We start from the raw sequence: 16,255 nt of genomic DNA on the forward strand, positions 1-16,255 counted from the left end.
GCCCCTCGCTGTTATATCACACAGAATGACACACACACAAACAGGTACAGCACCACAAAGGCGTTGCACATGCACACAGTGAGACACACGCACACATGATTAGCGTGAAGCGTGTAATCAGTGAATGGCCTGATTAGCGGGTTACACTACAGTGCAAGACAAAGAGACTCATTTACTCATCCACTTCAAAAAAAAAGAGACAGAAAAACGAGGGGGTGTGGGGGTGGAGGCTCAGGGGAGAAGCTATAAAAATCATTTTGGCTGTGTGGAGATGCCAGAAAGACAGACAGGGAGCAGACAGACACAGACACACACACACTGCCAGATGCAGACAAAGAGGCGAGGAAGAAGAATGCACGACCAACACTAAAGAAATACAAGTGAACAGACAGGCAAGGAGAGGAAGGAAGAGGAAGGACAGACACCAGAGGACATGAGCTCAGACAGACAGCCACACACGCAATCACACACACACACACAAAGGGTTGGTGTGTAGGTTGAAGTCTGCAGGGGGGCTCTGCTGTACTCACTAGTTCAAGATTCAGGAGTGCTTATTCAGCAGAGCTCCCTTTATATTGAGGAGTGAGTCAGAAACAGAGAAGGAGGGACCAGGAGTGAAGGGAAAGGAAAGTCCTCATGAGGGTCGTATTTGGACTGATGATATTTTTGTTCTTGCCCAGAAACATTGTCTCTAATGGGCATTAATCTATTGGGTGGTGGTCCACAAATTTCACAACAAAAACCACTAATAGCATGAATACAATAGAGCAAATAACCAGCCCCGTCTACTCCAGGCTCAGGACTGAGACTAACTGTCACGGTGTTATATGGTTCAGTATCCTACAGACAAGGTGCTTGTCAGGCCCTCTCACAACGTCTAAAAGCACTTTCCGCTACACCTTTCCAGCGCTGGACAGAATGGCTGCCTCTGATTCGTGTGTGCCGCCAAGTGCAAGATCATGAAAAGAGAGAAAATGTGTGTATTCCCATTTGTACAATTCAGTACATCGAAACAACAAAAGAGGAAAACCCAGAGTCCTTGTGAGGCCCCTGTCTTTGAGAGTGGCTACTTGGAACAGGTGTAAACACTTGGTTGGACAGCCTCTGCTTTAGGCTGCTGAAACACTTGGTTAAGATAATATGGTGGGTTTGGATACATTTTGAAAAAAAATCATTGTGGCAGACTCGGCGTTGGCTTTTTCTATATTTGCTGTATTCAGTATCAACAATTTATTAACCCTTGAGAGAGTACTCCACCAATTCAGCATCGCACTAAAACATTGTCAGATGTTTTAACAACTGGAGGTCACATGTTCAACAGCTCCCCTTGTGACAATTCACTAAAAATATATGAAATGTGTAGTGAAAAACTTAGCATCTTCCATTTATTTCTTTTTTACTCAATGCATAAAATATATATTATTGTTAAGTCAACATAATAGATGGGGGACTTTTCATAAAAAATTGAAATAAAAGCGATGATCATCCATGATCTGTTCTCCTGGATGATGTGGACAACAATAAATATCGCTTAAAATGTGAGGGATGACGGTAAAAGGGTGGTCAGAGGAGAAGAGAGAGAGAAGGGGTGAGTGAAAGGTTTTGTGGAGGTTAGATTTCTAATTTACAGACCCGTCCCTCGGGGTTGCCAGGTGTGCGAATGTGCATCAAACACAGCCTGAAGCCACAGATACACAACACCACAACACCTTCATACCCACCTTCAGATCATTCCCTCTCCTCCCCCAACTCACACAAGCACACTCTTTATTCCTACAAAAGTCTTTTTCCAGACCTCTGCCTATTCTCGAACTTAAATTCAATTGCAGTTTGGAAGGATGACTCAAAAGAGTTGAGGAAAAAACTTGAAAAAAAGAGCAAAAAAAATAAAGATTTTTCGCTCTCCCTCGTCACCCCCTCTGTTTTTTCTACCTTTCTCTCCAATCTTAAGAAATGTCCAAAATAATCAACCACAGACGCGTCTAATCATGACTAAAAAAGCTTTTTTGGACACTGATTTGCCTTCCCATCAGTCAAAGGAATCTCACACTTAACCGTCATGCATAAAACAATCTCGAGGATAACTCATACCCGGCCGCTTTCTCAGCCTCGCTGCTTGTCGGGAATAAGTGAATTCTGAATTTGGGAGTAGGGGAACGTAAAATGAGCACTGCATGAGTGATATATTCACTATTTTTCATCCTGTAGTTTGGGGGCAGATGAATATTTGATATCTCTTTTAAAAGGACTCATTCATCACATAGCTCTCATTGGCCAGGGGAAACGAAGGATGAGGTTATGCGGGACAGACTTATGGAAAGTGTCCAGTTATATAGACTGCGCTGGTAATGGAGTTAGAATCGTAGGGGAGGAGAGGGTGAAGTGAAGTGCTGCGCCTAATGACGCTCCATCTGCATTCAGAGCAGTTTAAATAGGAGATACTGAGCTTTAAAGTGTTTTTCCCGTCCAGAAACTAATATAACTTTTTGAATTTGCAGGTCAGCCCCCTCAATAAACTTTTCAAAATGTCTACCTGCAGTCGCCAATAATGGATGAAGGTGTGTTGTGGGAATAAGTTTTGATCTAAACTCTGCCTTGAACTCCAGAGTTATGGATCTGAGCCCACCTTTCTTACAACATTAAACACTTTTCTAACTTGCTTTTGGCTAAAGGTGGAATCTTTTTTAAGGTGGAATCTTTCACTCCATCTGAAACTACTGGATGGATCGCCATGAAAACTGTTACAGACTTTCATGATCACCAGATGATGAACCCTGATGACTTTACTGACTTTTCCTCTGATGCCACCATGAAGTTGATATTTGCCTCAACAACCATTGGATGGACTGCCATGAAAATTTGGTTTAGACATTCAAACTCCCTGCAGTATGAACAGTAATAACTTTGGTGACTGACTTAAGCATTTAGCTCAAAGCTCCTGTTTGTCTAAGTGCAGCCTCACAGAGTCTCTAGCATGGCGCAGTGGTGTGTTATTTTTCCTTAATTCAAAAGAAATAAAATATGTATAGATACTTACAAATATCCAGTGTTATAATAATGTCAAGATATAAATAATATATATTCTCAGAAACATATGAACACACAATATTAAATTGATAAAAAATAAATTAACTCCCTCTATGATTGATGAAATAATAACTTTCATGATAATTATAGAAGTAAATAAAAAAGATACATTAGACACACATACAATACCCAAATATTCATCACTTTTATTGCACTATACTCATCTACAATTGCTTAAAAGGCCTCTGTGGCAGAGTTTATAATTATCCTTCCCAAGACTCATTCAACATCTGAGATAAATCCTTATAATATCATTCATAAATGGGCCCCAGACACTTCGAAATCTTTCTTGTTTATCTTTGAGCATGTACGCAGCCTTATTTTTTCCAAAAGTAAACAGAGACAATTCCTTAAGCCGCTCGGCTGGCCAATACTTTTCCATGTTAATGCTCTGTGGACACGTGTCTACAAAGATCTGTTCTCTGTGTTTTATATTGTGTCCCTCTGGATAGATACCAAGGACAAAAAAAACTTGGATTGATGAAATCTTCTTGTCCAATTTCTTCCCAAGATTCCCTAATTCTTGGTCATTTCTATGCACAATGGAAAAATGTACCTTTGACTAAACTCTGGAATGTTTGGGATTGAGTTAAATAAATTGAGTTTTCCTGGTGAGATGTATACTCTGATTAACCAATTGTTCAAAATACGTGTTAGCAGTCTGAATTTGAGCTTTATTGCATTCTTCATTCAGCATTTCCTCTTGTAGATTGCCTCCGTGCTTTCACTTTACAGTCAGTAAATTCCAGAGATCTAGCCATCAGCAAGTTAAATACTTCCGATTTAATCCCTTTTCCAAAGGGATATTTAAGAAAAGCTTTCTCCACTGAGGATGAAGCAGGGACAGCCAAGGATTGTTTTTGTTTGGATCCAATAAAGCTCTTGAGCTGCAACTCATTTTTAGAAAATGGTTGCTGGGGACATTGTGCTTGGCGATGTTTTAATATTAACCAAGGCAATCACGTGCATTTCAGTATAAGTTTAAAGGTTTTAGTGTAAAAAAGGGGTTTCTAAACAAATGAAGCTGTGGAAAGTGAAAGGTGAGACCTGAGCTGGAAATAGGGACACTTGGGTAGTTGCTGGCTGTAGGAGCTGTGTTAGTGATGTGTGAGTGGTGTCTGAATACATTACACACATACATCCCTATGATGCCGCAGCTACAATCCTGCAGCACATGCTATCACTGACTGAGTGCATCACTCCTGTGACGAGACCGAGATGGTGAGAGTAAAAAAGACAACAAGTGGCACTCTACCGGCATCAGCAAAGCCTGTTGGGAAATGTGTATCCCGTGGGAGGCTGTCAGCTCAAGGTAATTCACTTCCTGGTTGTTCTGCACGCGCTCTCTCGATGTCAGCACCGAGGAGAAGACGAGTGGGGAATCAATCACAGAGGGAATTAAAGAAGCCATCACAGCCTGGGTAGATGTCACACACGCACACGCACACACACACACACACACACACACACACACACTGTAAACTCAGCCTTGAGCTTCATCACTCATACAGGTAAAGGCCATTGTTATCCACACACCTGGTGACAAATTACATAAGACACATGAGAGGAACCAGCACACACACACACACACACACACACACACACACAGGCTGAATGTGTCTTTAATATTCATATGGAGTCAGGCTGCGGAGGTGATCAGTCGCAGACTAATCAGAGGTGATTAGCTGTGTGTGTGTGTGTGAGACAGACACACTGAGGGAGTGCTGCATAATTAGGAAAACTCCAAATTTGCACAGAGTAAAGATGAAAGCGTTTCTGGTGACTTTTCATCAATGAATGTGTTAAACTGCAGTGCAATATGGTTGAAATCCCTTTCTGCAGGATCTGTCTGTCCAACACTCTCATCACGTGTGTGTGTGTGTGTGTGTGTGTGAGTGACATGGGTGTGCATCATGAATAGTATGTAGCTGTGCATTCATGATGCTCACTTCTCTTTAATGTTTCTATACTCATTTGCCACACCTCTGGCTGGTTCACAGGAGATACTGCACCAGCTGTGGACCATCGGAAGATGCTGAACTGAGCTTGAGTGTATGTACTACACTACTGCACCGACAAAAGTATGCAAATGGTCGAAAATTAGACGAATGTGGAATCGTTGAACATTTAATTCCAAAACCCCGTGGGCATTTATCTACTGCCATAACAGCCTCCATTCTTCACTGAAGGCTTTCAGCAAGACATGAGAACCTGTCTGCAGGGAGTTGGGTGCAGGCCAGTTGAGTTCTTCCTCAACAAACTGAAAAATCTGTTCTTTATCGGCCTAATTTGCATGATTTTCTCAGGTTTCCTGAAGAGACATGCAGAAAATACAGCAGGTCAAAGAACCAGGAAACCTACCGTTGTTAAACCTACAGAACTTTAATCCACTTCAGCCACAGTGTCCTTGCAAATAAAGCAAACTCAAAGATACTAATGATGGGCACAAAACACAGCCTTGTCAGTTTAATAGTAGTAGTAGCTTTAACAGTTGAATAGCTTAATAAAAGATATCAAGATTGGACTTTGAAAAACGTATATGAGTCCAACCCCATGAAGCACACACTCACACTTGCATTCATAACTTCCCCCCAGTGCCTTCCAGCGTAACCCTCACCCTGACCACATAATGACATTAGCATTTCTAGCCGTCTTCTCTCCACATCTTATCTACTTCAAAAGCAGCGCTTCATTAACAACTGCCATCTATCAGAGAGCAGGGAGCCGGGAGGAATGTGTGTGTGTGTGTGTGTGTGTGTGTGTGTGCGCCCACAACACTTGCAGTGCTATGTGGGGTCACAGACTTGTAGATTAGTGTGACAGACTGGACGTCACACCTCACCCTCCGTCCCGTGGCTGCATGTTGCTTCTGTGTCTCCTCCACTCAGTATCAACGTGTTTACCTCGTGAGGACCAAACTCTTCAGGAAGTGTGCAAAATCCACCCATGGTGAAGGTAACGCAGGGAATTAAATTAAGGAGAAATACCCAGCAACACTCTCCTGGTAACAGATTTAGCACATTAACGGCATGAATTACATCTTTCATTACGTAGTGAAGCGAGAAGCCACAACAGCGGTGATCAACACTGATTTTACAACAGCTAAAGCCTATAATTTTAGGGTTTAGGGTCAAAAATAAACAGAGAAGCTACTTAAATACCCTTTGGCAACCTTTTACATGGCAAATTAAATGTATGTATTTCCTCTGTTGTAAGCTATATAAAGTCTTCTAGGAAAATTAAACCAAACTAATGACTCAGGCAGCCAAAAATGCTGTGCCAAACAGCCAAAATCTAGCCCATCTCGTTGCCACATTCGTGCCAGACTCATTATTAATAACGAACCAAAACTCCAAGCCTCGACTTTGGCCCAAAGTTGGTCCAAGTTCTGCTAACCAAAGATACCACGCTCTGCCAAAATCTGTCAAATCTGGGAACCATACTGTGTGTTGACCAATTTGACCCGACTTCTTTCTGTTCTGGGGGAGCTGCACTATTTTACCTTCTCACACGGAGTCACACACACTCATCAGAGCATTCGTCATGTCTCTTAGATTAAATACTACATGTAGAACATCTCTGCAGAACATTAGCACGCTCTAAAGACTCATTTAGATCCACATTACTCATGTGCACTTGCTGAATTGTTTTTGCAGTCTTGCAGGTATTTGCCACGAGCAGCTCATGTACCAACTGTACAAATTTTACTTACCACTGTGTGGTTTTTCACGCCATCGTGTGTGTGTACGTGTGTGTACGTCACATCCACTTATGTTCTTGTATTGACAGGCCTGACTAAACTGCTCATTATACAGGTAATTATCTTATTTATAAATCTGACAACTGTACTAATACGACTGTGATTATATGAAATATAATACAAGAAATCCACTGTGAATGTAGTCATTTCTACAAAGTAACATGCACTTGTGGAACACTTGCAGAGAAAATACATCAACACTGTAAACTAGAACCAAGCATTAATCTGCCAAGCCACAAGTCAATGAAGACGTCAAGGTAATAAAGCTGAGCTATGCTAATGTGGCTATTCAATATCCAGTGCATTACAAACTGCACAGAGAGCTAAAAAGCCATCCGACAGTTTGCACATATGCCTAAAAAGCATTCATTCCTTATTTTTGGTCTGTATTTGTGTTTGACATGTAACAATCACCACCTGGCAGGAGGTCAAAGGTCAGTCACATTTTTATTCCCCCGTTCATCACTCTGTTTCCTGACGTGACCTGGCCAGTACCAGTAAATCTCAGGTTGAGACTGCAAGGGGAAGCACTTCTCGGAAGAAAGCTGCAGATTCCCCGAATTCCTCATCTGCCACCATCAACCAACACCAAAGCCACGCCAAGGGGCACGATGGGTAAAAGATGTTCCCACGTGGTGATAACGCATGTAGTGTGGCGTGAGATGTGAGCGAGAGAGGGAGACGTAGGGGGAGAGAGGGGAAGTGGGTTTTGATAGGTAGGGATCAGAGAGAGGGGGAAAAAAAATAAAGAGCGACACTAGGGACGCTGGATCGTCCATCTTGGGGGAGGAGGAGAAGGAGAAGAAGAAGAGGGCGGAGGGTGACTGTGGAGTGAAGTGAGTGATGGAGGGGAAGGCAGAGAGATATTGACAGAGAATCCAGGGCACCAGATGGAGGGAGAGAAACAGAGATTTGAGACTCAGACAAAAAAAACAAAGATTTAGATTGAGCGAGGAACAAAGAGAGACAGAGGCTTAGAGTGCAAGCAAGAGTGTGTGTGTGTGTGTGTGTGTGTGTGTGTGTGTGTGTCTTGGCGAGTATGGAGGTCTCAGTTTCTTGGCAGGATGCTGCAACAGAGTTTGGCCAGGACCCTAATGGAGATGTAAGAAGCCTCTGAGTTTGATCACACACACGCGCACACACACGCACACACACACGCACACACACACACACACACACTTTCACACCTTCATCCCCTCTTGATCACCGTGGCTCCAGACAAACTCGATGCACTGACGCCACTGTTGAACCCAAAACTAATGGCCACAGACTCACTGAATGACTCCTGCTGCACATAATAATGGATGTAAAACAGGCTGCCATGTTCCAGCAGGCTACATCCAGGTGAAAGAACGCAATTTGGAGAGCTAATGCTAGAGTTTTTTGCTGCATGAACAGAGCCTCATCTGGGTTTCCTCCATGTTTTCTTTGCACTTTTTAATGGATTTCTGAGCTCATCTCAAGGTCTTATTTACTGAAAACTGTAGCAGTAGTTTCTTCTTGCAGCAGAAAACCAGGCAACTTTTAAATGTGTGAGGACATGAAATCTGTATGAGGAGCATCTCTAAACCAATTTTATTCCTTAGAAAAGGGTTTCCAGTGAGAGCTTGTGAAAAAAAACACAATAAGGCTCAAATTAGCCAAAACTTAGCTGCTGATTGTGTTTTTTAGCTGTTTGTACAGTGATAGAGGATTTTATCCACATCACCCAGCTCAAATATTGTGATATAGTTTTTAGTATCATCTGGTGTTTGGTTATCTTAATTTGGACATACATGTTGTCTTTCATGCTGTCTGTTACAGTTAAGCGATAGACTTTTCTGAGCTTTTCTAGCTCCATGAAACGATTTTTCAGAAAATGTAACACAGCCGATCACAACAGAGCTGCAACCAAGGTCCTCACCTGATTCATTGATTTGCATATAAATGCCAGAAAATTGTAGAAATTTTTCTTTTATTTTTACAGAACCCAAGGTGACATAATCTAATTACTTGTTTTGTCCATAATCCAAATATATTCTGTTTACTGTCAGAAATGACAAAGGAAAGCATCACATTGTCAGACAGACTACAACAAGGGAATTGTTGGCATATTTTTTAAAAATTACCAAGACAATTATATTTGAATATATATTTGAATTATATTTGATGGCAATAAATACATAATTAAAATTAAAGGAACAATCTGTCAAAGTAAATCCCATATGCACAACATTTGGTGACATACTTGGGTTTAGTTTAGTTTGAGTATGCTGGATTTACATGAAAAATACTTTCTGTTAAATCTTTACAGCTTTTGCAACCTTTGAATGAAATACTATATAACTATAATTACTCAAAGTAGAGCTTGTGTTTGAACTGCAATGCATTCTGGTCTATTAAAGCTCCTGTTTGTGACAGTTTGTGTGTGTGTGTGTGTGTGGTCCTCTTAATCCAATCTTTAGTATGACTTGCATTCTCGACAGATAACCTTTGACCCACTTTCCTGCACCACGTGTAGCTCTTGGATTCCCATCAGCTCTCACCCTTAATGCTCCCCAAACCAACACACACACACACACACACACACACACACACACACACACACTATGAATGCTAGCGGTGGTTATGCAAGGACACTGGTTATGTCACACACTTGGACACACACACACACACACACACACACACACAAAGACGCAGGCTGCCAGAGTTGGTTTTGGTCGTCTGATTTGCTGTTTCCGGAAACTGAGAGCTAAAGTGCTGCGGCCGTGAAACAACTTGAGAAAAATAAACAACAGTTTTGTGGATTTCTTTCTCGCTCTTCATCCGTATTGGACAACACAGAAAGTAGTCACACCACTACACACACACACACACACACACACACACACACACACACTGAGCCCCATGCTGTGAGCTACAGAGATGGAGAGCCGCTTAAAGACTCCAACACAAGCAGGGTAAGGCATCAGAAAATAAACGTCAGGGAAGACCGTCTGTGAGGATGCCAATTAAAACAGAGAGTCCATGCACAAGTGTGTATTTGAGTGTGTGTCTCCCATGAGAGTCACTTCACTTCACTTAAAGGTTGTTTGTTTGCACAGGGAGAGAGAGGTAAACACGCCTCGCCACACACACACACGCACACACACACACACCAACAAAACAAGATGGGCTCTCCCTTGCACGTTATTGAGCGAGTGTGACAGAGTGAGGAGGGATCAGCCACCATCTGCTGTGTCATGAGTCATTCTCTAGGAGTGTATCAGCTTTCGATCACCGTCACTCCATCACAGTCACTGTCTTGTCACACACGGCACACGCATCCATCCTCATTTCCTCAGTACACTCGTTATGATGTGCACGATCACGGACTGTCATCATAAATTTATTGCTAATATCGGTCTGTAAGGCTTCTTAAAGGAAAATCCTATCTGAACTTTCGCACAATCTCATTACTACAAAAAGCTGCGTGAATATTAGGACTGACCTGATCCCCTAGATTAGTCTGATCACCAGCAATGACCTGATTTAGACAATCTGGTATTTATAATCTGGTAGCGCAGTTTTCTTCCTCAATGTTGTGTTTTTGCTTTAAGTTACATTCATTCAGGCACACAAAAATAAAAGTGTATCCCTTGGAAATTAACATAAAAATACATTAAATCCATCTCAGATGTGAACCAGCAATTAAAAACATGATGTACCAGTTAAAGGTGCTTAATTAATTATGTAATCTCATCCAGTCTTACCGGGTATGTTGTATTTATATAACAATGCAGACTTTTCTGTAATATTTGTACATCTTCCGCAACCTTTGAATGGAATATAGCTAACTATTTAACTATAATTACTCAGAATAAAGCTTGTGTTGGAGTTTTCAATGCATTCTGGTCTATCAAGGCTCCCATTTGTGAAGAAATTTGTATCTCTGGCTCTTCTTAGAGCAATATGAACACTCTAGGAAGAAGCTTTGGCTCATAAATTCACAACTGTTTAAGTGATATGTTACAGGAAATTCTTTTAAACACAGTTATAGCTACTGGATATCTCCCAGTGTGACACCGGGCCATCTGCATTTGACCAGTACACACACATACACAAAGAGGACACGTGTACCCAGACATCCGGCTAATAGCTGGATGTGTTCGGAGACCTACAAACACACAGCCACCATGTAAAATGCAGGTCATCTACAAGAGAATATGACCCATTAAAGTGCAATGAGATCATCCAGTATTGATTTTCCACTGTGCACATGTGCAAAGCTCCACACCACAAAACTGCGGCATTACAGCCAGAGGCTTGTCTTCTCTACATCCTATGCTTAGGCCTCTGTGTGTGTGTGTGTGTGTGTGTGTGTACAGTATATGTGCGTCCGTGTTCATGTCCCACTTGGCGGTGTGGTGCAATTCTTTCAGTGCAAAGAGGAACCTCATGACTTAGGAATGCTACAAATGGCTCAGAGGCCTTAAGATGGGATCATTCCCATAAAATTATCCTGCACACACTCCTCCGCTGTGACCCCTCTGTTGACTCACTCATCTGCTAAAGTACAAATAGCTCTTTATTGAGAGGTGCGTCACACAACTGGACACTCACAGACACCCATGAGTGCGCGCAAGCAGATGTACAGGCGATGTTTTACAGACATCCCCTCATGGGCCGCTGTCTTGACCCAATAAAAGCCAAGTGTGTGTAACACAGTAGACATAACTCACTGACAATAACACCAAAACCTACAGATGTTTTTCCACCCATAATGCATCTGTCAGACCTCAACTTCACCCTTCCTGTCAGTCTGGTTTCAGAGTTTTGTTCTGCTTTTAAAAAAGAGAAAGCTATTGCGCTTTGTTTTTTCAGCTACGATTTCCTTTTTGTGCCATTCTTTAATCTCCCTCAAATTAATTCAGTGTTTATAAGGCAAACACACCTTGCAAAAAAGGTTTTTTGGATGTAGAAGATGAGATACATACAGCAGTAAGTTGGACGTGCTGTATATTTTCTGTTAAGTCTCATATTAACACAAATTCATGGCATGAAGGCCAAACCAACATCATCAGACAAATGTTTCATCAGACTACATAGGCTACTCATTCTGATCAAGTTTTGCTAAATAGTGACTTCACATGGAAAAAGTGACAACATTACGTACTCAAAAATGTCAGTATACATGCGAAAAGCGTGATTTTTTTTCCTTTGCTCACATAGTAACAACCAAACCGCCTCCATGGCAACTGAGCAAAATGCATCCCCCAATGAAGGTGATGCGATGTCGCTGAAGCTCTGCAAAATGTCCAGTAAGTGGACCTTGTGTGAAATAGCTGTCTCCAAGGTTACTAATGCACCTTGAAGTTACGAAAAAACCACAACTAATGAAGGTCAATGGAACAAGATTAAGTCTACAGCCACACTGTGCCACAGCAATGCTTTGAGCTAAATGCAAACAGCGGCATGCTAAGACGCTCACATTGACAATGCTAACATGCTGATGTATCGTTTACCATGTAATCCATCTTGGTTAAGCGTGTTAGCATGCTAACATTTGCTAATTAGCACAAAACACAATGTGCAGCTGAGGCTAATGGGAGTGCCATAAACCTTTTGGGCAAATTAGCATTTTAAACTGATGAGGGCGCTGGAGGAAAAGCCGGGGATTACCAGCGGCAGTGCGGTTCATCCTCTGGGATCATGAACATCTTTTGAACAATGAACAATTACATGAACAATTCTGTGGCTGTTGAGATCTCTCCAACATTTCCATCCTTAAACCTGATAAATCCTGATAAAAAGCAGGGCCAGTATGACAACTAGCGTAGGATACTGTACAGCATGAGCGTGTAGATTGCAATAGGGACACGGCTTATGCAGCAAGCCTACATCCTGTTTTACATGTGGGAAGTTGGAACAGACAAAAAAAAAAAAAAAAACACCAGCATGCAAACAGCTTCAATGATTCCTTCCCACCTGAACACTTCATTATCTCTAGAGAGGAAATTATGTGCACAGAAAGAAGAACAGAAACAAACAGACGTAACGCTGTGTAAACCACGGAGAACAATTCAACACATGCTCTTGACCACTTGTTACAAACATTTTTCTATCAAATGTGTTACTCATAGAGGAAAACAGAGGCAGCAGAAATGATAACAGAGAGCTGCACTGCATTTGTCACTGCTGCTGTACTTTTCTGTGTGTGCACAACTGCTCTAACACTGCAGTCTCCTGCCTCTTCCTCTGTTTGGAGGGGGGTGGGGGGGGTCTCCGATCAGAGGCTGCATTTCAATACACTCCCCCGATGAATTCAGCTGTCTTGACTCTCTCTGGGTTTGGTTCTTGCCCTTTTACGGCTCAGCAGGATGCCCCAGACCTCAGATTATGAACCCCTGGCTTAGTGTGTGAGTGGTTGGCATCCTCCCTGCCACTGTGCGACCTCAGCCCGGATCATGAGACGCTCTACCGAGGGCCTCGAGGCAGTACTCCTCCCAGACTCCACCACCACCCCCCGCCTTTGATCTGCTAATCACCTGGTTCTACCTCGGCCTCAGCAGAAAGAGGGTGAGGCTGCACGGGCGGGAGGAAGGGACAATAATAAATCTCAGCAGTTGTTCTCGCGGCCAGATTCAAGCCTTTGTGGTTTGAGTTTGGACAAAAAGGAGGATTCAAGTAGGTTGTTGGACACAAATGTGCCACAAAATGTACTGTCATGCATGTAAGCCACATGGCTAGATACTAAAAATAATGGAAGGATTAAGTCGGTATTTCCATATGAGCTCAGATTTATGGGTCAGGGGTTCAAGGTGAACATTTTGCCACCTGTTAACCCGATGACGCTCACAAACTACATTCTCTGTTCTTGAGGCGACGATGGAGGTGATTTCAACAACCAAAAAGCAGCCAGTCTGAGCCGAATCCACGTCACCTTTTCAGGAAATCCATGTTTGCTGATTGTTTGTCTTCTGGCAACATGAATACAGAGCCAAACTTCAACATCCTCCACGTCTGACCTTCCCAGCATCATGTGAACAAAAGCAGCGCCATGCAAACACAGCAGCAGTGGATCCCCACAGGATCAATTTAGTGATACTGTTACAGACGAGAATACCTTGAATGCCCACACAGACACTACAGAGACATAAAGACAGGAGGACATGGTGGTTTCTGTGCCTCCTTACACATGAAACAAGCTAGAGTGGCTACAAATTCATCCACTACACCAGCATCACACTCTTTCGTCCTCACGCTCAAAAAATCAACATTTCGACAGCTGTCAGAGTCGTGGATCTGAAGGTACTGTCTGTTCTTTTTGTTCTCTGCGAGCAGAGCAGTGGCTCCCCAAGCACTCAAACCAGTCCTGGCACCCAGAGAGCACAGGGGATGACTAACCTTCAGACTGTCGAACACTGATCAGTTCTGTCAGGGATACAATATACGCCTCATGTAGATTTGGCCTGCAGCTATCATATCTGCCTTTAAAGTGCACTTTGCTTATACAACTCTCTTGACTTTCAGCTTCCTTTCTTTTCTTCTCTTCTCCCCTCCTGTGTAATGCAGCATGTTGCAACCCCTGCACACAAAGCTGTTGAAACACCTCACACACAGGCTTCATCTCCGGGACTCCACACGGAAGGAATGTGCTGCTGAATATATACATTTCTCACTCCATACTGCAGCTGGGAGGAGCACAGCTGAGACTGGAGCAGCGCTTCCTTCACTCATTACTAGTGCACTGACCTATGATGGAGCTCAATTGTGCCTAATTTCGCAGCATGGAAACCCCTCCAGGAATCCCCTCCAGCACCCCCGGGGGGGCTCCCCGGACACCGTAGCGGTCGTGTGAAGGAGATGAACGGCTTCTTACCTCAGAAGGCTGGGCAGAGGGATAGAGCCGGATCCTGACCCCAGTATCCCCTTCTTCCCACTCAACAATTTCTCCACCAGGGCAACATTCCCGGTCCGGGCGGCTTCCAGCAGCTCCTGCTCCTTCCCCATCCCGGATACAAGTTTGCAACGACGGGGTGGTGAAAATCCAACAAATCTCCCATAAATCCTCCGACCCCTTTCCCTCACTGTGTGGTGTGGGAAAGCATCTGAAAGGATCCCTCTCACTGCATGCTGCTGCTGCTGCTGCTGCTGCACGGTGGTTTAGGTGTTATTGATGCTGCAGAGCAGGTTTGACGTGCGCTGCTCCCCCGGCGCCTTTATTATAACCTCAGTGCGTTCACACGCACGGCGCCCTAATCTCCTCCGGTGTGAGTCCGCCGACGCGCACGCCTCCCCGGTGTAACCTCAGTGCAAACAAGCGCTGCAGGGGGAAACCTGGGGCTCCGAGGCGAATCCCTCACTGTGAAGTAAAGAGTAAGGCTGGTTTGAGGAGAAAAAGTCCGGCTCTGTCCGAACAGAGGCTCCCGTCCGGTCTGGAGCTCCAGCTGGTTACAGGCGGGAGGTGAAGCCCGCTCCGCCTCCACAGGCTCTCCTTGTCCCGCTGTGATAGCCACCTCTCCGCCCAGAACCCACCGCACTGCCCGGTGCCTGCCGCTGTCGCCTGAAACACAGCCGTCAAGTTAACCGGGTTATAACCCAGGACTTCCTGTCGGGGCTTTCAAAATAAAACCCCTCACTCGCTGTTGCTCAAAACAAACTTCATCATCCGCCCTCAGACATGGGAAATTAACTTTATTTGGCTTTTTATGTCCTATGTGAGCTGCCTTGTTTAAAAGAAGATTAAATTATATATTATATATTAAATCAATTAAACTATATTGTCTTTACAAACCATAGGTCAGACAGCTCATAATGCAGCCTGTTAACTACCAGATAGATAGATAGATAGATGTATCTTTAAGTTAATCCATCATCCAGGATGAGGATTTACATACAATAAAGCACAACCTTTTTTAACATTGTTTTCCCAGTTAAAAGGGGAAAAAATATGACAGATCATAAAGTTTGATAAGGCAGGTAAAAAAAAAAAACAACCCAGACGGACAAATGCATGACAATGTTATGGGGAAACTAAATAAAATGCAGTAAATTCTTCGAAGACTTTGTCAAGATCATGAGCAGAAAAACCTGCAAAAAAAAGGACAATAAAATAAGAGCAGGGACCCAAATAGCCTTTCTCTTTCTCTGAGGTGTATTTATACTAGCTGGTCTCAGTTTTGTTGTGTGTTGCTTTGTTTAAACACAAATAAATGTAGAAATGTGTAACAGGCCCATGTAAATGGTAAATGGTCTGGTTTGTATAGCGCCTGTCTAGTTATTTCAACTACTCAAAGCCATGACATTCACCCATTCACCCATCATTCATACAGGAGGAGGAGACTATTCTTTCATACTCATTCACACACACTTGCCCAAGGACACTTCGACATGTTCAAGATCAGGTTAGGATCTACTTTAAAGCCCTTTACTGGTTCATGTTCCCAA

At 43.1% G+C, this 16,255-nt stretch overlaps 1 protein-coding gene across 1 annotated transcript in view; it reads right to left on the reverse strand.

Moving 5' to 3' along the window:
• The window catches only part of anks1b (ankyrin repeat and sterile alpha motif domain containing 1B), a 205,926-nt gene extending 191,053 nt beyond the window's left edge, over nucleotides 1-14,873 (reverse strand). The window contains exon 1 of the mRNA XM_070853570.1: nucleotides 14,688-14,873. Within this exon, the coding sequence (XP_070709671.1) occupies nucleotides 14,688-14,818 (131 nt within the window). The 5' untranslated portion in view covers nucleotides 14,819-14,873. The remainder of the gene's footprint in view (nucleotides 1-14,687) is intronic.
• Nucleotides 14,874-16,255: the final 1,382 nt, after the last annotated feature.

This window comes from Pempheris klunzingeri, chromosome 22 (assembly GCF_042242105.1).
Source record: "Pempheris klunzingeri isolate RE-2024b chromosome 22, fPemKlu1.hap1, whole genome shotgun sequence".
NCBI lineage: Eukaryota > Metazoa > Chordata > Actinopteri > Acropomatiformes > Pempheridae > Pempheris > Pempheris klunzingeri.